The 24,252-nt window shown below is 39.7% G+C and overlaps 1 protein-coding gene across 1 annotated transcript; it reads right to left on the bottom strand.

The window, feature by feature from the left end:
• Positions 1–1,805: 1,805 nt before the first annotated feature.
• On the bottom strand, positions 1,806–14,638 carry hmox1 (heme oxygenase 1). The gene is made up of 5 exons (XM_016993664.2): positions 14,498–14,638; positions 12,438–12,561; positions 5,718–6,209; positions 4,304–4,412; positions 1,806–2,230 (listed from the first exon to the last, which is right to left on the bottom strand). The coding sequence occupies exons 1-5, from the start codon at positions 14,620–14,622 to the stop codon at positions 2,103–2,105; spliced, it is 978 nt and encodes a 325-aa protein (XP_016849153.1). The 5' UTR covers positions 14,623–14,638; the 3' UTR covers positions 1,806–2,102.
• Between the last annotated feature and the right edge of the window lie 9,614 nt (positions 14,639–24,252).

Below are 24,252 nucleotides of genomic sequence, written 5' to 3' on the forward strand. Positions count from 1 at the left end.
GCCATCCAGTCCAACCCGCAGCCAAGAAGCAGGAAAATCGCATTCAAAGCACCCCCAACAGATGGCCATCCAGCCTCTGTTGAAAAGCCTCCAAAGGAGGAGCCTCCACCACACTCTGGGGCAAAGAGTTCCACTGCTGAAACAGCTCTCAGGAAATTCTTCCTAATTTCAGGTGGTAGTTTGAAGCCATTGTTCCATGTCCTAGTCTCTAGGGCAGGAGAAAAGAAGTTTGCTCCCTCCTCATGACTTCCCCTCACATATTTATACATGGCCATCATGTCTCCTCTCAGCCTTCTCTTCTGTAGGTTAAACATGCCCAGCTCTTTGAGCTGCTCCTCATAGGGCTTGTTCTCCAGACCCTTGATCATTTTAATGTCTGTCAGTTTTTCCCTCTAAAATGTAGCCTACAGCACCAGCTATGCTTTGGGTCTCCCATCCAAGTACTAACCAAGGACTAACCCTGCCCAGCTTCTAAGGTCAGCATTTAGTGTCTTTAGGATATTTAGGCCTTTGTTTACCACTTTTCTTTAAAGTTCACAGATGGTTTTGTGAAGCAACAAACATGCATCTTTTCCCTAGTATACCTATTCCATCCTAGCTTTCCAGGAATTTGTTCCCAACTGGGGTAGATATATTAAAACGAATGGGACTTGATAATACCAGTCTAAGTTGCATTGATTTCAATGGTTCTGCTCTAGCTAAGATTGACATTGGGGATTTATCTGATTGCATGTACCTACCAAATATAGAAACACAGGCAACAAAAAATAGGTTTCCACGTGGTGGAAAGTTAGTTTTGGGGCTGAGCTACCAACTGGAATAATTTCATATAGTCAATAATAAAAATCACTTCAGTCAATTCAAAAGAAATTTTAATGGTTCCATATATACTGTATAAAGACAGATTACAAATATTGTAGGAAATGGTTCATTCACTAGTTCATTGCTGAGGTATAAATATGTTTCATAAAAAGAAACATAATAAAAAAAATTAGTTTAAGCAAAGTCTTGTTTTCCAGGATGGATACATGTAAGCCACACAACATTAGAAAGTTATACAAAATAAACCAGGGGTCCCCAAACTTTTTAAGCAGAGGGCCAGTCCACAATCCTTCAGACTGTTGAGGGGCCGAAATATCGTTTGGAAAAAAAATACAAACAAATTCCTATGCACACTGCACATGTCTTATTTGTAGTGCAACAACAACAACAACAAAAGACCAATACAATATTTAAAAATGAAAACAATTTTAACCAACATAAACCTATTAGGATTTCAATGGAAAGTGTGGGCCTGCTACTGGCCAATGAGATAGTCAAGTTAATTAGGATTGTTGTTGTTGTTGTTGTTGTTGTTGTTGTGTGCCTTCAAGTCATGTCAGACTTTGGCCGAGCCTAAGTCTAAAATTAATTATTTATTTACTGCATTTATTTAATACATTTATATCCCACCCTTCTCACCCCGAAGGGGATTCAGAGCAGCTGTATGTACATACAATATATTATATTATTAGCATAACACAATATTAGCATTATATACTACTGTATTGAACCACTATACTATTATATAATATGTAATATATAACATACAATTAATATTATTATATGGTATTACTATTAGTATTATATTGTATAACATAGTATTATTATCAATATTATATGTATATACAATATATTATATTATTAAAACTGATATAAAAATATATTATAAAACTGAGGGCAGGGGCCAGGTAAATGACCTTGGAGGGCCGCATCCGGCCCCTGGGCCTTAGTTTGGGGACCCCTGAAATAAACACTGGACAGAGTAACTGCAACAACATTTATTCCTCAGAGGTCCAAGATAGAAAGTGCTTGATTTCTGATTCTTCCCTTTGTTTAAAGACTTGCCACACTGTGACATTTCAGGGTCTTTGCAGAAATGTTCTCCCCACTATTTTCAATTTTCAAGCCATTTGTGTCGTCTGGATTGTTAGTAACATGAGAACAGCTAGGCTCAGGTCATCCAAGTTGGGGCTTCGAGGCATATCTTCCTTGATTATAAGAAGAATTGTTAATTTATGAAAGGGCAAGGACTGGCGAAACATGTTTGAGGTCCCTTCTGTTCACATGGCATACAAGCCTACAGCAATTGTTGCTGCCATAAAGAAAAGAGCGAGAGTCCAACGCAGCAATGGTGTGCTGGGCAACATGTTCTTGTGGGTCATTCTCTCTCTATCACTTTCCTTTGGACCTATATCAAAACAAAGGGAAACTCGTCAAACATGTAAACCTGTTGGAGAGATTTTATTTGTAGAACATTAAGCAATGCCACGGTCACATTGATAATATAATTGGATGCCAGGAATACACTTTAAGCATGATACAAATAAATGATACTTAGAGATAAGGTTAGAGCTCAGCTGTGTGCTTGATGTTACTCCATTGAAAACCTGATAAATAGATATAACTCTTAAAATAGGAGGGAGGTACCTTGAACCAGAGGTTCTTAAACTTTTTCCACTTGTGACCCTTTCCTGTCCAAGACATTTTTGCCTGACCCCGGGAATACAGGGTGTTTGAAAAAGAACTCCCTATTCACTATTTAAATTAAATGGTGAATAGGGAGTTCTTTTTCAAACATCCTGTATAGGTATATAAAATTGATAAACAAACCAAACATGTTCTGATAACAGTTCAGAATTTGCAAGGCTTGCTAAATGAGCTGATTTCTGCTTTTCATGAAGTATAGTTGAAGCATTTGAGGCAGAGTCCACTGTAAACACTGCAGTGGCAGTGCTCTGGCAGTTTAATGTTAAAGGTTTCTGAATACCATTAGACAGCATTCAGAAATCTTTTACTTTTGCCAAATTTTTCATGACCGCAGCATCAAGCTACGGGAATCCCATTTGGAGTCAGGACTCACAGTTTAAGCAGCAGAGCTTTAAACCAACAGCTTCTGTGAACATTTAACCATCAGAAAGGTCTTATCTCATTCAGCATTATAATCCTGCATTCTTATATATGCATGCATTCACAATCTGGAGGCATAGATCTCACCGTAGAATTTAGTTTCACATACATATGCATAGGATTGTGCCATATATTATGCCGCCCAGAAAAACTGTAGCAGTACCGGTTTCTTTCCCCAGCAATAACTTCCCTTTAATTTCTATTTGCATGCTAAGGCAAAACAGGTGAACATTTTCAGGTAGAGGTTAGAAATGAGGCAATACTAAAAAAAAAAAAAAACACACACACACAGTGTGATGAGTGACTGGTATATTCTAGGAATAGCAATCCAAAAAATGATTTCAATCATCAGTTTCATGCAAGCAATGAGAATGAGTGTGACGAAATGGTTCACTACAGTCACTCTAGCAGCAAACACTACAAAGGTAATCTAGTTTCATATCTGTTCATCTGTCGTGCCCAAAAAGCCCTTAGAAGTGCAGTTCTGTGAGGTCTTTGTATGTAGGATATTGTGTACAGTTCTGGATTCATGGGTGTAGTTATGGAATTTTGCCTTCCATAGGAATCCTCCCCCATGTCTTGCATTGCACAGAGGGAGACATTAAAATGCATCACATGTAGGTTCCTTATTTTTGTTATGTTCACATTCCCTTAGGTACGTTTACACTGTAGGATTAATGTCATTTGACGCTACTTGGCTCAATGCTATGGAATCATGAGGGTTGTAGTTTTACAAGCCATCTTTGCTGATGCCTCACCAAACTATCAGCCCCAGGATTTCATAGCACTCAGCCGTGACAGTTAAAGTTGTGTCAAAGTGCATTAATTCTAGTGTAGATAGTGGTTCTCAACCTGGGATCCCCAGATGTTTTTGACCTACAACTCCCAGAAATCCCAACCAATTTACCATCTGTTAGAATTTCTGCGAGTTGAAGGCCAAAAACATCTGGGAACCCCAGCTTGAGAACCACTGGTATGGTTTTATGCATTCCTTCTTAACACAACCCTTTTTTTGGATGCTTATACTGTATTTCTAAATGTTCAACTGCAATTTCAAGTTGCAGCAAGTGACTGGACTGAAGAAACGTTTTGTAGAGGGGGCATGATTCTCATGGTGAGAGGAAAAATTCCTTATTATTCTCACCCCAGTACAGCCCTATCTGGTTTCAAGATAACTTAAATTTGCAGTATAGATTTCCATCAAAATCCACATTCACTCATTACACTAGTGCTAGTTAACACATAAAACATGACAGTTAAGGAACTTGGACAGGATCACTCCTTTCTTTATGGATCCCAGTGAAATCAGAAAGTAATGCATTTGCAGAAGTGGCTCTCATAAATAGGTACTTACTGTGAGTTGTGTTGCCTCGTCTTGCATGAAGTTCAAGCTTGGGTTGCACAAGATGGCCATTCTCCAATGGTTGTCCCTGACTTGTCAGCCTCTGTAGTTCTTGAAACACCTGAGAAGATGGATTGTAGAATAGTTTTGTTATTTAGGAGCACACATTTTCCTTTTTTAGACAAGTATATTAGAATTCTGCAAAAACCTATTTGAGCAAAACTAAATGTCCCTTTGATTTTCCAAACTTTTTAACATTTTTAAACTGGGACATTGAAATCTAATTTGAGTGGTGAATATGGCATTTCTTGCAGAGAAGCCTGACAAATCCATCAATTAGTCTTTCCCAAACCAAGAGCTCATTGAGCTCTCCAGATATTTTGGACTATAATTTTCAGCACCTCCAGGAGGTATAGAGCCTATTCCCAATGTCAATTAAAGAATATTTGGGGTTTAAAAATAATGACATTTGAACTTCCTTCTGTATGGGAGACCCCTTAACTGAGGACATGTGTTTCGGATTTAAAGCACCCAAATGTTGATTTTTAGTTTAAAATTAGTAGGGCAAATGAAGGCAGCCTCAAGATTAATACAAACAGGAATGTAATCAGATCAGCTACTTGCCAACAATTTTAAAAGTACATCCAGTTCAAATAATTACTATTTTTTATATTTTGAAGAAAAATAAAATTGTTCATCCTTGTCCCAGAACATGCTGTTGTAGCTTGTAGGGCCCTTCCACACAGCCATATAACCCATAATATCTGCTTTGAATTGGGTTATCTGAGTCCACACTGTCATATAACCCAGTTCAAAACAATGTGGGATTTTATACAGCTGTGTGGAAGGGGCTGTAGTCTTTTGGACTCAAAGCAACTAAATTAGCGAAGAGTAGTCTGAACCCCTACCTTAATACTTAAATGGAGTCACAATATTTTATTAGGCAATTTGATACTATTACTATCTGGATTTCTTTCCTGCTAAAACTAAGGCTTTTTATATGGTTGTTGGACAAGCCACGCCTGCTAAAATTTGTTCTATACTATCATTGATTGTAAAGGAACTATCCTCTGTTTTCAGTTGGTAACCTTAAATTATCGGTTTGGACTTCCAGATGTTGAGGAGTACAGCCCCCATCACCCCCTAGAATCCCAGTGGCTAGGGATTACGGCCCCTAAGGGTGCAACACCCATTATTCCATAGCACTGAGCCATGGCAGTTAAAGTGGTGTCAAACCTGCATTATTTTCAAGATGCACCCTAAAGCCTTGATAGCTTATTTTGTGTTACTCTTAGTGTGCCCAGTTTAATTTACAAATTATACATTTTAAATGGGAGAAGCTCAGTTCTCATAAGCCAGCATCTGTCAAAACTCTTTTCCATATAGTTGTATCTCAATAAGAGACTATTGCCAATTGATTACTCACTTCTATGTTCAGCAGAAAAGATTTTTTGGCCTCTTCCAGGATTCTCTCCTCAGTAGCAGAATCCATGGGGAGACTGTTCATCCGAGCTCGATACAATTGTTTAAACTTGGAGATGTTAGTGACACCAGGAAAATTGAAGAAAGACAGTCCTTCTCCAGTATTAGGCAAGTGGAGAGATCTCTGGGCAATTTTTTTGAGAATCTGACCTCCAGACAAATCTCCAAGGTACCGGGTGTAGGCATGGGCCACCAAAAGCTCTGGTTCATATTGGCCCACATGATGAAGCCTGTCCACATATTTCTGAGTTGCTTCATGACACTGAATCTCCTTCCTCCATGTTGGGCCATAGAAATACTCCAGGTCTTCTTCCAAAGCAGCCCTGCGATTCAGCTCATTTGGGAAATAAACAGGGGCGTAGACTGGGTTGTCCTTATTCCGCTCAGATTCCTCCTCCAGTGCCAAATAGATGTAATATAGAGAAGCTAAATACAGCTGAAACAAAGAGAGAAAGATGAGCTTACTAAAGTCACTCTTTAACCTCACAACACCCACTTCTATGTTATATAAAACTATCATTGGAAATTATTTTATTTATTGAGACTTTCTATTAATAGCAAATTCATGATCCTAGAGCTGTGGCTATGTTGAACTCAATGGTTTCACATTGATGTGGCATTGGGGGCTGCGTGGTGGTGGTGGGAATGCGGAGGGATTGGTGTGTTTTGTGGTATGTACATTTAATTTTGTTGTACAATGTGCAATGGCAATAAAGTTATTCTATTCTATGATTGCTATTCCTATACCCCATATTTCTATCACTAAACTATCTGTCTGCCATATAAACCTTTCATCAATTCGTGGTTCAGATTCAACCACTATTTCAGAGAAATTATATATGCAAGAAATCCATAAGGACCAACATAGCATACACATTTTGTCCAGTTTGTTTCCATCTTATGGCAACCTTAAGACAAACTTATCACAGAAGTTTCATGGCAAGATTTGTTCAGAGGGGATTTGCTTTTGCCTTCCTCTGAGGATGAGAGCATGTGACTTGCCTAGGGTCACCCAGTGGGTTTCCAACACCAGGTTATAGTCCAGTGCTCAAACCACTACACGGCACTGGCTCTTTTTAGTTTCAGGCAAACATTTTAAATGTAGTAACTCGTATTTGATGTCAGCAGAGTTTTCCCTGGTCTTTCATCATTTTAAACTTTACTTTTAAGAAATATTATTATAGTCCTGTCATGTGCTAAAATGTTATATATAATGTATATTTTAAGGTGAATGTTTGCCTTCTGAGATTACTCAATTTTTGTATCTTGACTTTTCCCTTTACTGTGGTTGTTTGATCAGGGAATTGACCACCTTTCAACAAGGCCTACATAGCACAATATTTTCTTTCACTTATGATAATTGCTTTGTTTTTACATTCAATGTTTGCTTCATGACACTTGATCTCTTCCCTCCAGAAATCCAACACACCTGGCACTCTTCCTAGGCTTTGTACCTGTGAAGTTGTGAGTCTGAATCATCAAGTCCCTACTGGACAAAAAGGGGAGCAGGTTTCTGTTCTACACGTGTTTTGTAGATGAACTCCACAGTGACCACATACTTTATGTGCATAAGGTGTCAGTTACAGGTGTTTCCAATGAGAAAATGCTATGAAACAAACAAGATCTGATGGCAGCAGTTCCATGGGTTTATACACAAAATGGCTGAGACCACATCTGGAGGAATCTTCAGGTAGTAATTGAGGAAAGCTTTGTGTTTTGGAGGGCCTCTACCAGTTAAACTAGATGCTCCTGACCTGCATGAATAAATGACATGCTGCTATAAGGAAGCTTTATATGTCTCTTTCCCTATCCAGTCATCCAGGATTATGTTCTTGTCACTCGAAATAATTGGTTTTGAAAGCATAATTGGATAATTGTCAGCAGAACAGCAAGAAAATGATTCCGATCATGATTTAACTACATCAAACCTATATTGATTTACATCCATCATGCATTTGGACCTAAATCCAAGTATTACTCCTAACTAGACTAAACCCATTTAATCAATAGGAACTAGGCACATCAAGATAAATGTAAGATGTGTTGATTCAATTGCTGTTCTTAAGTGTAACCATTGGATTTATGCTACAAAGCCTAATTAAAGACACTCTGCACCGAATCCAAGAGAGCTCACTTAACTTTCCCAGACTTGCATGCCTAACAACAGTAGAGGGGAAGTGTCAAAATGTGCTTATAACTGCAGATAAAAATTATGCAAGTGGCAGAAAACTGCTTCCACTTGTCTGAAGCTGGGCTCCCGATTAATCCTGATTCCTTTAAGTACAGCCTCCCTTCTGTTCAATATCATCTGGTTTCCCCACAGAGGTGTAAGGGTCTTGTGGTGGTAGGGAAACATGTGAAAATCAAGTTCTGTACAAATAGAAGGATTTTCCAATAAAGTTGTCCCTCCACATTTGCAGATTTCAGTTTTGCTGATTTGCTTATTCATGGATTTGATCAATATGTTCTGTTTAGGAATTTCTAGGTCCCCCAGTGTGACTCTATGGTCAACTTTCTATGTGACCACAGAGTCATGCTAGAGATCTTAGAGATTCCTAGAAAAGTGTCATCTCAGGAAAAATATATAGTGGTTTTTATTTGTTGTTTTTCACTTTTGCAGTGAATGTAGTGGAATGGCTATTACAATATAACTAAGTAAATAAGATTCTGTCAAACTCACTGACTACTACCCTTATCAAGTGAAATTATTACCTTGCTAGACCTTTTATAAAGTACTTTCTGTCCCCTTCTGTTACAAATTGAAAACAAGAACAAGACTAAACACATTTTAAACATTAACAAAGTTCCAGGAAAGATCTATTTACATGCAGTAAAGTCCAGCCCATGAAATAACACAATACTTATGGGAAAATATTCTGGGGCTACAATGCAAAGTGGCCTATACAGAGATTAGAGTTCCAGCCAAAATCAAAAAGTGCTTCTACACAATGTAATGAGTTTTAGGATACCAATATGCAAAAGTGGCTGGAGTGAGGTGGGGAGTGCTGGCTGCTTGATTTCCATTATCACAGTGTAAACTTTACGGGAAATAATATGTCCACACAGCTTTCCTTTGACCTCAGTTGGTCAGCTGTACTAACAAGGAAATTGCTCAAAAAAGGCCAGCACTTTTGTTATATTTTGTATATTGCTGAATTCCAGAATGATTCTAGTCATTTGTATTACTTTCCTCGTGCCAGTTCTCTGTATCATATTTGTGGGTTGTAGCTGGCAGGAATGAGATGGAAATGCCAGAGATATGTACAGGGTGTTTGCAAAAGAACTCCCTAGTTTTAATGTATTTATACTTAAAACTAGGGGGTTCTTTTTCAAACACCCTGTATTGTGGTACCTCCCTCAGCCCATGTTTTGGACTTCAAGGTAGAGTCCATAAGCTTGAAATCTGCTTTAGTGTGAAATAGCTAATAATTCCCATACCCTCAAAAGCATTGTGAAGCTCTTGAAGTCCTTATTCTTTATAGTAGCTGGAAATTAGTGCAGACTGGATACAGAGAGAGGTGTTGCTGCTCTTTCCCCCAGCTTAAGGGCTGATTTTCTAGCAGAGACAGCAAATTCCAGGTATTGCATTACAAACCCCATCACACCAACTCACCACAGTAAATGGTGGAGAGTGATGGGAGCTGTAGTTCTGCAATATCTGGAGGAACGCACATTCTTCACTTCTGCTTTAATGGAACAGCAAATTCCACTCAGCCTTAGGGATCAAGCTATTTCCAACTGACAGGTTTTAGATATTTTAACATGTATGATATTTGTTTGGTTTGATAATCTCCTGGAGCCTCTCAGATAATAAAACCATCAACCTGAAGCTGACATGCAATAAATGTTTGATTTTTGATATCTGATATATATAGAGAGAGACATACAGAACAATGTAAGGCATCAGATCCTGCCTGATCTTAGAAATGAAGGAGGGATTGTCCTGGTTAGTATTTGGAAAGGGAACCATCGGTGAATATCCACTGCTGTAGGGCATATTCAGAGAAAGGCAATGGCAAACCACCTTTAAATAACTCTTGCCAAGAAAACCCTATGAGAGAATCACCATTAGCCAGAGTTGACTTAAAGGCATACAATAATAGAGCAAACCTGCATTTTGCTAAGGAGATCCAAAAGCGTATGTCCTCACATCTTTTTTTTTTTGAACCCTGAAAGCAGACATTGGTATGTGGATTTGATTGAACCAGTGTCACTGCGAGAGAGAATACCCAAGCCTTCCTCCACATCAATTTCTAAATCAAAATCTCTCTCCCCTCCCCACCAAATCACACTTTGAAAGTACCATCCAAGGTATAGAAGGGGATATAGTTTGGCACCTCAGATAGCTCCCTTGTTTTATCAATGTAGTTTAAGTGCTGGACTAGGACTTCTGGAGTTTAGGGTTTGAATCTCATCTCAGCTATGGTAAATCATAGGGTGACCTTGGGTGAGGAAGACAAAGGCAGCCCTCCTCTGAATGAATCTTGAATTGGAAAACTCCATAAAAAGTTTTCTTTAAGGTCACTGTAAGTTGCAAACAACAACTCTAAAGTTCAGACTGACAGCTAGAGCAGATTCTTCAATCCTCTGACATTGGAGCCACAAGCTCTGCTGCATCTCTAGTAAATATTTGTAGCTATGAGACAATATTTCAACTGGCAGAAATGCAGAGCTTCAAAAAGAATACTGGCAGTTGTAATAAAAAAGAAACATTTCTAAGTTTTAGTGAAATTGCACACCCTACCTCTGGTTTTGCTGCTTTGATCTGATTTTCTCCCATTCTGCTTTTGTAAAAGATGTTAGGAAACTGATCTTCTGGGTGATATCTAATTTGGCCATGTTTCACATTTTTGTCAGAAACTAATTTTCCTTATATTGCTGAGGTCTCTTTTACCTTTGTACCCAGGTAGTTACAGATTATGGCATCATTTCCTCTCCTCTCACTCAACCAGTCTGGTTTAATGGACACCAGCCAACCAACAAAGAATTGAAATCTCCAGGCAATATTCCATGTTTATTTGCTTGGCAATATATTGGTCACGTGGACTAGTCTTTCAAGAATGTCACTACTGCTCCCATTGTCACCTCTCTGGGGTTTTAACTTCTTTTGCTTTTTTCCTGTTGACTGTTACATCTTGTTCCTGACTACTCACACCTCATTACCTCATTATCTCAATAGGAATTAGGAGTGACACCCAATGATTATTTCTAACTTGTTCTACTAGATGGCAGTGAACAATGCTCAGCCTTTTAAAGTGCAGTGTTTCCCAAACTCTGGTCTTGCAAGTATTTTGGAGTTTGGCTCCCAGAATCCCTGATTGGTATAGCTGGGGCTTCTGGAAGTCCAAAACACCTGGAGGACTAGAGTTTGGAAATTACTGCATTTTAGGTTATACAGTTCTGAAAGGCAGAGTTAATTTCAGTCTCCAAATGAATCCGGGAACTGTGTTGTTCCCCTTGGCATGAAGCGGAATTCAACTACACGTCCCCAAACTATATATTTTTTGCTAAATTACTATTCAATTAAATTATAATAATGATGAAATATGTAATGATGTTTAGATACTCTTAGCTTTAAAATTTTTCCTAAGTGTATATATTCTCGTTTTTAATATGTGAGATTTACATGCCTTTTAATGGAAGGCTTTTATATTGTATTTTATATCATACTTATTTCTTTTGTTTGCAAGTAGATTACAGTGTAAGTTGTAACAAACTGCTTTTATATTCCAGTTAGTCACAAATCCCAGCAAGACACAGCTGTATGATCTTGGGCAAGTCACATTCTTTCAATCTCAGAGGAAGGCAAAGGGAAAAGATCTTGCCAAGAAAACTCCCTGGTAGGTTTGCTATAGGGTTGTCATGTTGGAAGCTACTTGAAGGCACAGAACAACAACAGTGGGCCCTTTCACACAACCATGTAACACAGAATATCAAGGCAGATAACCCACAATTTCTGCTTTGAACTGGATTGTTTGAGTCCACACTGCCATATAATTCAGTTAAAGTGGATTTTATACAGCTGTGTGGAAAGGACCAACCTTTCTCTCCTTATACAATGGGCTCTTGGTATCCACCGAACCCCTGTGGATACCAAAATGCATTGGATGCTCAACTCCTGTTACATACAGTGGTGTAGTAAAATACTATAAAATGTCAAAACCAAGGTTTCAGGGGATTAAAAATATTTTCAAGCTGTGGACGATAAAATCTGTGGATACTTTGGAGTGACTGTATATAAACTACTATACTAACAAGAGGAATTTTTTTGATTACCATACTTAACATTTAAAAAAGTGTTTTAATCCATTGAACATTGCACTCTGAAAGCTAAGCCTTCCTGGTACCTATGAGGGTAGGCCCATTGGATCAATTATTAAATGGCGAGTAATATACAGGCAAATTCCATTGGAGCAATGGATCTCCTCTAGTTGGAAATCGGAACAGGATTCAGGCCCTGATGGGGCTAACTAGTTGAGGCAGCACAGCTCTAAATTCAGACCGTGTGAGGGGTCCCTATTAACCTAGACACAGGCTATTAAAATAGCAGAATATTTACACCTTTATTTTATCTAAAACATTTTGACTCCACATTTTCCATTGTATGAAAGCCCAAAGCTTCCCCATTTCTGACCATAGGTCCTACAAAGTAACCCACAGGTACCTTAAATTCACGGAGGGACACCTGCCCCTTCTGGAAGCTCTCCATGAACTGCGTGCTCTCCGCCTGGACATGGACCTCTTTGGTGCTTTCCTTCAGGGCTTCTGACAAATCCCGACGGGACATCCTGTTGGAAAGAGGTTTGAGTTCAGAGGGAAGCGTCAAAACATGAAAATCATTTATGCTTCATTTACACCTTATACACATGAGGGTAATTTTATACACAGTATCTGTAATAATTTTGAGCATGAAACATTTCGTAAACCATCAGAATGCAAACATATCATTATCCCAGCCAACTATGTGGACAATTTTAGATTTGGGAATTCTGGACATGGGATGCTCAACTGGGACCTTAAAGGCGAACAGATTAAATGGTTTCTGAACTGTGGACCTCCAGATGTTTTGGATTTCGCTGCCCAGAATCCTAATTTGTTGGTCATGGTGACCGAGGCTTCTGGGATTTGAAGTTCAAAGCACTTGGAGGAATGGCATTCGGGGCACACTGTTTTAGTGGGGACAAAGCTTTGGGGAGGGAGATACAGCCCATTTGAGCATCAAATGTATCATGGAGTTCACATACTGCCTCATCACACTAGAGAATGAATTCACTTTGAATTCAGTTTCTGCCTCCTGCAGAATTCTGGGGTTTGTAGTTTGGTAAGGCCCAGGACTTGTCTGGCTGAGCTGTTTAAAGCCCCCTCCCTAAAGTGGATTTAAAGTGGTTTTAAAGTCAATCCAAGCTCTAGTGTGATAAGTTACAATCCATGCACACATGTGTACATAATACATATGTATAGCATAATTCAAAGCTTGGAAAACTTACTATAATATCCCAAATTCTCAAGAAAAGCTTTGGGAACCCCTAATTAGAGGGGAAAAACCTTTAGAAGGATCCAGCCCACTCAAGCATCAAATATAACACTCAGCTGGCATAAGCTTTAACATATACACACATATGTACAGAAGGTATACACATAGTACATGTCATAGCTTTGAAAAGTTACTGTAATGTACTGAATCCCCAAAACAACATCAGAAAAGCTTTGCGAACCGCTTTTTTAGAGAGGAAAAGAGCTTTGGGGATCTAGCCCACACAAAAATCAAATGTAACAATTTACACAAGCCGCAATATATATACACATATATGTGGAGCATGTGTGGAACACAATAGAACTTTCTGCCAGAGTGTGGTGGAGGCTCCTTCTTTGGAGGCTTTTAAACAGAGGCTGGATGGCCATCTGTCGGGGGTGCTTTGAATGCGATTTTCCTGCTTTTTGACGGGGTTGGAGTGGATGCCCATGAGGTCTCTTCTAACTCTACGATTCTATGTACAAAATATATACAGTAGAGTCTCACTTACCCAACATAAATGGGCTGGCAGAATGTTGGATAAGCAAATATGTTGGATAATAAGGAGGCATTAAGGAAAAGCCTATTAAACATCAAATTAGGTTATGATTTTACAAATTAAGCACCAAAACATCATGTTATACAACAAATTTGACAGAAAAAGTAGTTCAATGAGCAGTAATGTTATGTAGTAATTACTGTATTTACGAATTTAGCACCAAAATATCATGATGTATTGAAAACATTGACTACAAAAATGCATTGGATAATCCAGAACGTTGGATAAGCGAGTGTTGGATAAGTGAGACTCTACTGTATGTATAGTAAACATCAGAGCTGTGAAAAGTTACTATAATGTCCTGAACCTCTAAGCTAGCATTTGAAAAACTCTGATGTACATGTGCAGACAGAAAGAAAACGTACTTGTATGTGGCGATGCTAAGGGTGCATCTACACTGTACAATTAATGCAGCTTGACATCACATTAACTGCCCTGTCTCAATGCTGTGAAATTCTGGGAGCTGTAGTCTGGGGAGGCACCAGCACTCTTTGGCACAGAAGAGTAAAGATCTTGGAAAAGTCCAGCTCCCATTGAGCTACGGGTAAAGTGGAATCAAACTTCATTAACTGTACAGTGTAGAAGCACCCTGACATTTTACAAAATCCAGCGTGGATTTCTGGGGAAAGGAGTCCTCGCCATTCGTCCTTACCTTTCCGAGCTCTGTGCCATCCTCGCCTGCTCGTTGTTTCCTCCGAGATCTTCTCTGCTCCTGGGTTTCTCTCCTGCCGCCCAGAGCCCGAGAAGTTTCTGAGTTTGGCTGCCCGGCGCTCGCATCTTCCTTTATATGTGCCTCCTTGCGGGTCACGTGCTCAGCTCTGAAAACATCTGACCTCACTGTACAGTCCCTTTGTACCGTATAGACACATCCATGTGTTTTGTTCTCTCTCTCTTCCTCTTTCAATGGGGCAGCTTCTTCCCCTTTTAGGGGGAAGGAAAAGTCACTTGACGCAATTTGACAACTCAGCACAACAGGATGTCGAGAAACAGCTCTTTAAAATGTATATGCTGGGTCAGGCATGGGCAAAGTTGGGCCTTCCTTCCAGGTGTTTTGGACTTCAACTCCCACCATTTCTAACAGCCCCGGGCCCCTTCCTTTCCCCCCTCAGCCGCTTAAGCTGTGAGTTTTCCGGGCTGTATGGTTATGTTCCAGAAGCATTCTCTCCTGACATTTCACCCACATCTATGGAAGGCATCCACAGAGGCAGTGAGGCCTGTTGGAAACTAAGCAAGTGGGGTTTATATATCTGTGGAAAGCCCACGTTGGGAGAAAGAACTCTTGTCTGTTTGTGATTGCAAGTGTGATTTTTTTTCAAATGGCCAGCATGATTAGCATTTAATGACCTTGCAGATTCAAAGCCTGGCTGCTTCTTGCCTGAGGGAATTTTTTGTTGGGAGGTGTTAGCTGGCCCTGATTGTTTCTTGTCTGGAATTCCAATTTTCTGAATGTTGTTCTTTATTTAAGGTAAAGGTTTTCCCCTGATGTTCAGTCATGACCGACTCTGGGGGTTGGTGCTCTTCTCCATTTCTAAGCCGAAGAGCCGGCGTTGTCTGTAGACACCTCCAAGGTCATGTGGCCACATGACTGCATGGAGCGCCCTTACCTTCCCGCCGGAAGTTTTCAAACTGCTAGGTTGGCAGGAGCTGGGGCTAACAGTGGACGCTCATTCCGCTCCTGGGATTTGAACCTGGGACTTTTCGGTCTGCAAGTCCAGCAGCTCAGCGCTTTAACACACTGTGCCACCATCAGGGGTCTTTATTTACTGTCCTAATTTTAGAGTTTTTAAATACTGGTAGTCAGATTTTGTTCATTTTCATTGGTCCACTAAGTTCAGGGTCCCCCAAACCTGATATTCCATCTACATATTTAATGCAGATTCAGGACCATTTTATTATTGAAATGCACAAAAGTGTTGTTTAGCTGGAGAGGCAGGCATTTTAATTGAGGTGAATGACCGTTTAAGAAGTATGACATGTAATGACATTCCTGCTGACTCAGCTGAGCTTCTTCTCAACTTCTCTTTTCTTCTTTCGAAGCAACTGGAGCAATCTCAAACTCTATTGCAAAATGTTCTCAACTCTGCCAATAGCTGTATTGCTGTTGTATAAATTCTAGGTATCAAATATAAAACAGTACTAAAATTCTGCCAGAAGTCACCATGTCCTCACCATCGAGCTGATGAATCTTCTTATGATCAGCAAGGAACCACATTTGTGGATGAGTGTTCAATGGATCCATGTGAGGTGACAAATGCATTGTGCTCACCCGTGACTGAGGAATTCCTGATATAATTCACCTTAAATAAGAAGTAGCAGAGATGAAAGCTTTCAAAAAGAATACTTTCTCTTCATCCCACTTGAATAACAAAGGATGCTTCTAAGCAACCTTATCTTGACCTGCTATCAGTGTTACATTGGAGTTTCACTGATATCACCCACCTGGTTGTTTGTTTGTTTTTGTCCAGTGTTTTATGATCATTTATCTATTTGAAAGGGGAAGGATAGAAAAGGAGTACAACAAAATATGATCCATGTAATGTCACAAAGGCATCATGTTTGTCAGGGATTATGGACAAGGACAATTCATATCCAGTGTGCAGTACTGGAGACAGAAATGAGTGGCATGACTGAGCTTAGCTACAGTTTATTGCTTAGTTATAAAGCATATTGAATGACCTTAGGCTGTACATTATATTTCAGCCTAATTTACTAGATTGTTGTAAAGTTTAAATGAATAAGGTGATAAACTAAATGTATACTTTCATCTGCTGGTTTTATGATTAAGCTGAGAGCGACAACGACCAACAGATTTTTTTTTTCATGTCAGGAGCAACCTGAGTTGCTTCTGGAGTGAGAGAATTGGCCGTCTGCAAGGACATTGCCCAGGGGAGGCCCGGATGTTTTGATGTTTTACCATCCTTATGGGAGGCTTCTCTCATGTCCCCGCATGGAGCTGGAGCTGATAGAGGGAGCTCATCCGCGTTCTCCTCGGGTGGGATTCGAACCTGGTAGCCTTCAGGTCAGCAACCCAACCTTCAAGTCACGAGGTTTTTATCCCCTAGGCCACCAGGGGCTCCGACCAACAGATCACCAATAAGTTTTGGATATGAATGTTTGTGGTGACAGATAAGTCTTCAAGGACTGCCACTTTTAAAAGATCATCTCTCTCTCCTTACATATTTGCCTGAGAACTGAGATTTGATGTATGTGAAGACATAGTGACTTTTCTGTTGTAACACCGAAGTTGTGAAATGTCCTCTCCTCGAATGCTCATTTGACATATACAAGGACTTCAATGGGGCACCATAACAAAATGTGTCTCTTTACCACTTGGGGGTATACGTATAAGGATATTTCATGGAATTAATATATAAAGTTTGATCTTGTTTTAAATTGTTTACATTGTTCAGACTGTTTTACTATTTCAGGTTGTATTCAATTTCTTTTTAAAATAATTTTAATTACCCTTTTTGCTTCTTTCTGGCTATGAATGGAGCAGTTAGCTTTATACAGGACAAGGATAGCTGCATCTCAAGTGAAGTTACTTTTCTGTTGCTAATGGAAATTTATTATCTGTGTTTTGTTGCCCTACTCTTCATGTTGCCTTCACCAGCCAGTGGCTTTTATGTAATAGAAAAAAAATGATAAGAATCGCCCAAGCCAGATACTCCACAAAGCAAGGCTGAGGCAGGATGGCAATGCTGAATAAATGTATGCAGGTATTGGGTGGCTCCAAACAATACCCATACTGAATAAGCAACAAATGCCGGAAATACTCAGGACCTGCAAAAATGTTCTTTCTTTAAGTACTGCTCTCAGTATTCCAGCCAGCAATCTCTTTCCACAGAATGCTCCATTCAATGCCCTCATCTTACCAAGTTTTCTGTTTTCTGCAAACCAATTGAACAGTACTCCATGGCCATTTAATACAATCACACCTTTTTGTATGTTATGATGCCTTGTGGGGTAGATGAACGAGAACATTCACTTCTGGGTGTTTGGAAAAGGAGGGAACAATTGCTTTGCTTAGTTTTTCTCCTTCATATAGTTTTCCAAAGAATGAAACCAAAAAACCCCCAGCCTTGCCAAAAAACCTCAAAGCTACCTATATCACAATGTAATATTTGCCATAGTTAGTTCAGTACTGCCTCCATTATCATCACTAATTCACCACATTTCTATTATCTGTGTACCCCATTTCACCTATGGCACATAGGTATAATATATATGAGAGATCTTTATGCCTCTCTCTTTAGCTTCATGATTGAAACAATATAATATATAGGCAAAGGTAAAGGTTTTCCCCTGACATTAAGTCTAGTCATGTTCGACTCTGGGGGTTGGTGCTCATCTCCATTTCTAAGCCGAAGAGCCGGCGTTGTCTGTAGACACCTCCAAGGTCATGTGGCCAGCATGACTGCATTGAGCGTTGTTACCTTCCTGCCGGAGCAGTACCTATTGATCTACTCACATTTGCATGTTTTCGAAGCTGGGGTAACGGTGGGGTCTCTAGTATAACATATAATACTCACCAAATCTTGACATCCTTTTCCTTTGCGCCCTTGTGATGCTAATGTAATTTTAAAAATTACTCGTATATTTCTCATTATTTTTATAATGAATTTAAATTAGACCTCATTTCCTGATTCTTTATTTTCTTACCTGCTAGTTCAGCCAAATAACAAGTAGCTTGTTCTGAAGAGAAAACATATTTCTGTCAAAAAACAGTGGCAGTGTCTTCATCCAATGTAATTAGTACAAGAAGAGTTCAAACAACTGCCATGTTTTAGGCAATTATGTTGTATATCAGTGCTTTGTCAGGCAGTTATTTTGTATATTAGTGCAAGTTTAATGCATTTTAATGGACTTTACATTTGATGTGTAGATTATAATAATAAACTTGATTTGATTCAAAAATAGATCCTCTGTATTCCCAGTGACAGCACATGAAAATAAATCTGAAAGTCAGCCTTAGGCTCTTTTCCAGACTTGCTGACTTTGTTCCAGTTGCAGGGAACAAAGTCTGGTGCCAAACTTGGAGGAAGATGCATGTGTTACTCAGCAAAAGGAATGCCTTCCTTTTGGGATATATCTAAAAATGACTCAGCAAAAGCAACAATGAAAGGAAGTGCTGAGTCAAGGAGCAACATGCACAGCTGTGCAACAGGAAAGAGCAATTCCTGAGGGGATGTAATAACGGTTTGGTGGAGACTGAAAAATGCCCAATAAGTGCAAAATTAATCTAATTCTTTTTATCCAGCTGTAACACCACAGCAGATATTGAAGAACTGAAAGTATTGTTTGTACTCTGCTGCCATGAAAGGGGGTAAGGGGGTAGGGTAAAGAACCCCTACCTAAGTGAAAAAATTATGCATAAAAAATAACCCGAGAAAACACTTTTCTGGAAATCTTTAGATCCTCCACCAAAGTCTCCATTGATGCTTTTCCACCATGAACATCTTTGGGGCAAACATCTCATTTTCTCACTCTTGAAGCTAATTGGAAATAAAACGAAACACAGGGAGAATGCAATAATGGAGAGAGGAAAGAGGAGAGAAGGTGAGTTCCTTGTAAAATCTGGCTACCAGCATTTTTTTTAATAAAAAACTCTAAAATCAAGACAGTATCTAAAGAACAACTCTGAAAACGGGAATTCCAGACAGGAAACAATCAGGGCCAACTAACACCTCCCAACAAAGGATTCCCCCAGACAGGAATCAGCCAGACCTTGAAGCTGAAAGGCTTTGCAATGCTAATCAAGTTGATTAATTGCAACATTCACACTACCGTTCAGCAGGCAAGAGTTCTTTCTCCCAGCCCGGACCTTCCACAGATATATAAACCTCCCTTGTCTTGTTTCCAATATACGTACCTCACAACCTCTGAGGATGCCTGCCATAGATGTGGGTGAAACATCAGGAGAGAATGCTTCTGGAACATGGCCATACAACCTGGAAAACTCACAGCAACCCTGTGTTAATTGTTGTTGTGCCAGATGAAAAGCCTTACTTAGTCAGGAACCTGATGATGTCATATGTGCCCAAAGGTGCCTTTCACTCTGACATGATTCCTCAGCACTGCTGTAAGTGCTCACCTAATAAGCATGCCACATGCTAGTTTAATCCATGTTGTTAGGATTCCATGAAAATAGACTGTAATCCTTTGATTTATGGATTCACTGAGGCATGGTTGTTCATAGTGAAGATCTAACAGATTACTAGATGTCATGCTTCAGCATGGGTTGGTCTGACTCAGTCAATCATACAGAACAGATGAGAAGTGAGATCATAAGAGGAGCATGACATACTGTAAGGAAGCTTTGTCAAGCTTGGCATCCTCCTGGTGGATTGAACTACAAGGCCTATTGGTATTATGGTGGAGCGAGGGGGGATGGGGTGGCAGCACCAAGACAAGGAAGGATGTAAATCAGGCATGGGCAAACGTCATGGGAAACTCTCCAGGTGTTTTGGACTTCAACTCCCAGAAATCCCATCCAGCTTACCGACTGTTAGGAACTGAAGTCCTAAATACCTGGAGGACCAATGTTTGCCCATGACTGATGTTCAATGGATTCATGTCCATCAACATGAGAAATCGTGAAGCTTTTATTCCTGTACTTTTATTATTCTGTTAATATCAGTATCCTTGAGATGTCTCCTGATGAACAGCAATTCTAATCTACCTGATGACTTTGATTCTAGTTACTTTGTCAAATGACACTATGTATAGTTAAACAAAGGCATACAATGAGTTCTGGTTAATTATTTAGGTGTGATGCAAGTACACAGCAGATATTACATATCACATGGAAACACACCTTGCTGAGCCACACACCCTTATACAACGATTCACAACATTAACATATCTTCTAAGAACTTTATCCAGAAAGCAGCTCTTAAGTTTATGCTTGGAAGACGTAAATAACCTTGGTTTGCAAGCAGGGGTGGGGCAGCCTGCGAAATGGCTTGAACACCCTCAATCTACCTTTAGCCCTGAGTTGGGGCAGATGGGACTTGTAGGTCAAAAACAACAGAAGAAAAGCTTCTCCATTGTTGATCTATGGCTTCTGACACTAAGTAGAAAATTTGTCTTATACTAATGAACTAAGGTGAGAAATACCCACCTTCCAAGTTGTCTACTTCAATAGCTTTAACTATAATTATTATATAATTATAATCATTATAATCATTATATTAATTATATAATTATTAAAATCATTATAAGGCAATTTTGTATCTCTTTGATTGAGTGTCTTATTTGACCTATACTATGAAGATTTCAATGACTTATTAGCCATAATGGAAATAAAAATCATAATATCGGTTATTAAATTGTTGTAATTCTCTATACAATTTCATAAGCTCGTTCAAAGTGAGCGCCCCCCGTTTTTTATGTGCTGCATTCTTTTCCATTTTTCTAGCTTAGTTTCAGGGTTTGTAAAGCTCGCCCCATTTTTTAAAATTGTTATTTCAAGGGAAAGGGGTAAACATACATACATCTGCATAAGAAATTGTTCGAGATGGTCTGTGTATGCTTTGCACTTTACTATGGCAGTCATTAGAGTCAAAAGAGATTGGAGTCAGATGGCTTATTCTCAGATCATGAGGTTTGTTCCCTGGATGTGAGCCAGCTCAAACATCTGCAATCTCAGGACAAGGAACAGGAAACCATTTGATTGCAACACAGGCTCACATGTCTCATCGTGACTCAGCAAAATGTACTCTCAGAGCTGAAACCGTTACTCAGCAACGCGAAGAGCTAACAAAATGCTACCATGACACAGCAGAAAGCACAGAGGCACGTCCCTTGTTTGGCTATAGGAAAGATTTGTCAGCACAATCCCAGACAATTTCCCCCCCTTACATGCTGTGCGATTTTTGCTTGTTTGGGATATAAAACTCAAAAAGGATTACCGAGATATAATTGCCAACAGATACATTTAGTTTTCTGTACTAGAAATATATTGCTGGTAGAAGATTCCATTTTTTAAAAGAAATCCAGTCCAATTCTGTGTTGTTTGATAAAGAATTTGAGCAAACAACAGGAGGAGAAAAGGCATGATGGAAGTTTTGCCTTAAGGGTGGGCAAAGTGTGGGATTCTTCAGACTGCAAAGGTTAGGGAATGTATAAGACCCTCCAGATTTTTGTAGGGCTGCAACTCTCAGCAACTCCAGTCAGTATAATCAATGGGAAGCAGGCATGTAGCGGGGGGGGGGGGGGGTGTGTGTGTTTGAGGAGCTTCAGCCCCCCCCTCCCCAAATTCTCATGGTGATCCACGAGAAGGCACGGTGGCATCCTTCTCCGCACCTGGGCCCTCGGCGCACTCTCTCAGCCTTCGGTGCCCGGAGAGGAAGGGGAGTGCGCCGACAGCCCAGGCGCCAAAGAGGATGAAAGTAAATAAATAACATTTATTATTTAAACTGTTATGTTTATTCATATCATGATCTGAACACCATGCTCAATATATCCAATGTGTATGGGGTGTATGGGGATAACGATACAAAAGTTTTGCTAGGGTAGATCCTCTTTCACTCAGACTCAGCCCCCCCCCCCTCTCCGAATCAAAATCCTGGCTACGGGCCTGATGGGAAGGAATGATGGATGCTGCAATCCAGCAGCATTTTGTTCATTTTTGGTATAGATGTAATCAAAGTGATTGAATGGTGATGATTGTGATACAGTGAGCCCACAGTATCCCCTGAGGTTTGATTTCAGGGCCACCTCCCCATGGAGCCCTAGTCCAGTGCTCAAACTGATACACTTATAACTTCTAATATTTCACAGATGAAAACTAGGGCACATGTGACCAAGTAATATCAGATAGTCAAAATTATTAATAAATAATTAAAAACAATAATAGATAAGTTAGGGGGTAAGTTGGTTTGTTTTTGCCTGATCCTATTGGGAAGACCAAATTCAATCCACCCTCTTCTCTCTATCCTGTTGAGAACCCACTACAAACTACTTTTGCACTTTGGGCTCAATTTTCAGCAATTGAAGTACGGTATGCTGAGTACAAAGGGGAAAAAGCTGGTGGAAGAGAGAGAAACTGGGAGATCTTAATAGCAGTTGAAAAATCATACAAAGGATTAACCAGGACTGACTCTTCCAAATTCAGATGAGTTGGATGGAATATACACCACATTGGCTCCTTTGACACGTCTAAGGATAGCAAATTATCCTGCTCAGCCTCAGGTCCTCTAGGGAGAAGCTCAGCAATTTCCCTTCATGATCCTGTTCATCAGTCCTCTCCCCTCCCCTCCCTGTTCTTTGCGGCCACAAGTATCTTTCAACATTTAGCTCTGCTTAACTTTCTTGTCTAGTAACATTCACACTCCAAACGTTTTTCTGGTAATGCCTTAAGGTCATCTTCAACCTGGTGTACCTCAGATGACCCGCACTATGATTTCCATCATCCTCTAGCCAGTACGGTCTAAATTCAGTTGCAGCCCAACATATTTGGATGGCACCAATTTGAGAATGCCATAAAGCAAACTCATATTGCTTGTGATAATCACATTATATGTCAGCGATTGTATAACCAAATTCTAAATTATTACAGGGTTGCTGTGAATTTTTCAGGCTATATGGCCATGTTCCAGAAGCATTCTCTCCTAAACTTTTTTTCCTGCATCTGTGGCTGGCATTTCAGAGGTTCTGTTGTCAGTGAGGCAAGTGAAGTGCATATATACCTGTGGAGTGCCCAGAGTGGGAGAAAGAACCCTTGTCTGTTTAAAACAGGTGTGAATGTTGCAGTTAGCAAGATTGAATTTGTATTTGAGTAGCCATGAAGTTTGCAAAGTCAATCAGTGAGGGTCTCTGTATAGAGATAGCCTGGCCTTTGTTGGGGAGGTGTTTTCTGGCCCTTAATTACTTGTTGTCTGGAGTTCTCTGTTTCCGAGTGGTGTTCATTATTTACTGTATTGATTCTGATGTTTTTTAATACTGGTAACTAGATTTTGTTTATTTTCATTGTTTCCTTGTTTCTGTTGAAATTGTCCATGTGCTTGTGGATTTCAATAGCTTCTCTGTGTAGTCTGACACAATGGTTGTTAGAGTGGTCCAGAATTTTTGACTTGTCAAATATTCTGTGTTCAGGTTTGTTTATCATGTACTCTGCTATAGCTGACTTTTCTGGCTTACCATAATTAGTCTGCAGTACCTTTTGTGTTCATTGAATCGTGTATAGGCACTGCATTTGGTGGTCCCTATGAAGACTTGTCCACAGCTGAACTGTATATGGTAGACTCCTGCAGAGGTGAGATGATCCCTCTTATCCTTTGCTGAACGTAGCATTTCTTTAATTTTCTTAGTGGGTCTGTAAGTTGTTTGTAGGTTATGTTTCTTCATCAGCTTCCCAATGCTGTCAATTGTTCCCTTGATGTATGGTAATAACATTTTTCATCT

Source organism: Anolis carolinensis, chromosome 5 (assembly GCF_035594765.1).
Source record: "Anolis carolinensis isolate JA03-04 chromosome 5, rAnoCar3.1.pri, whole genome shotgun sequence".
Lineage (NCBI taxonomy): Eukaryota > Metazoa > Chordata > Lepidosauria > Squamata > Dactyloidae > Anolis > Anolis carolinensis.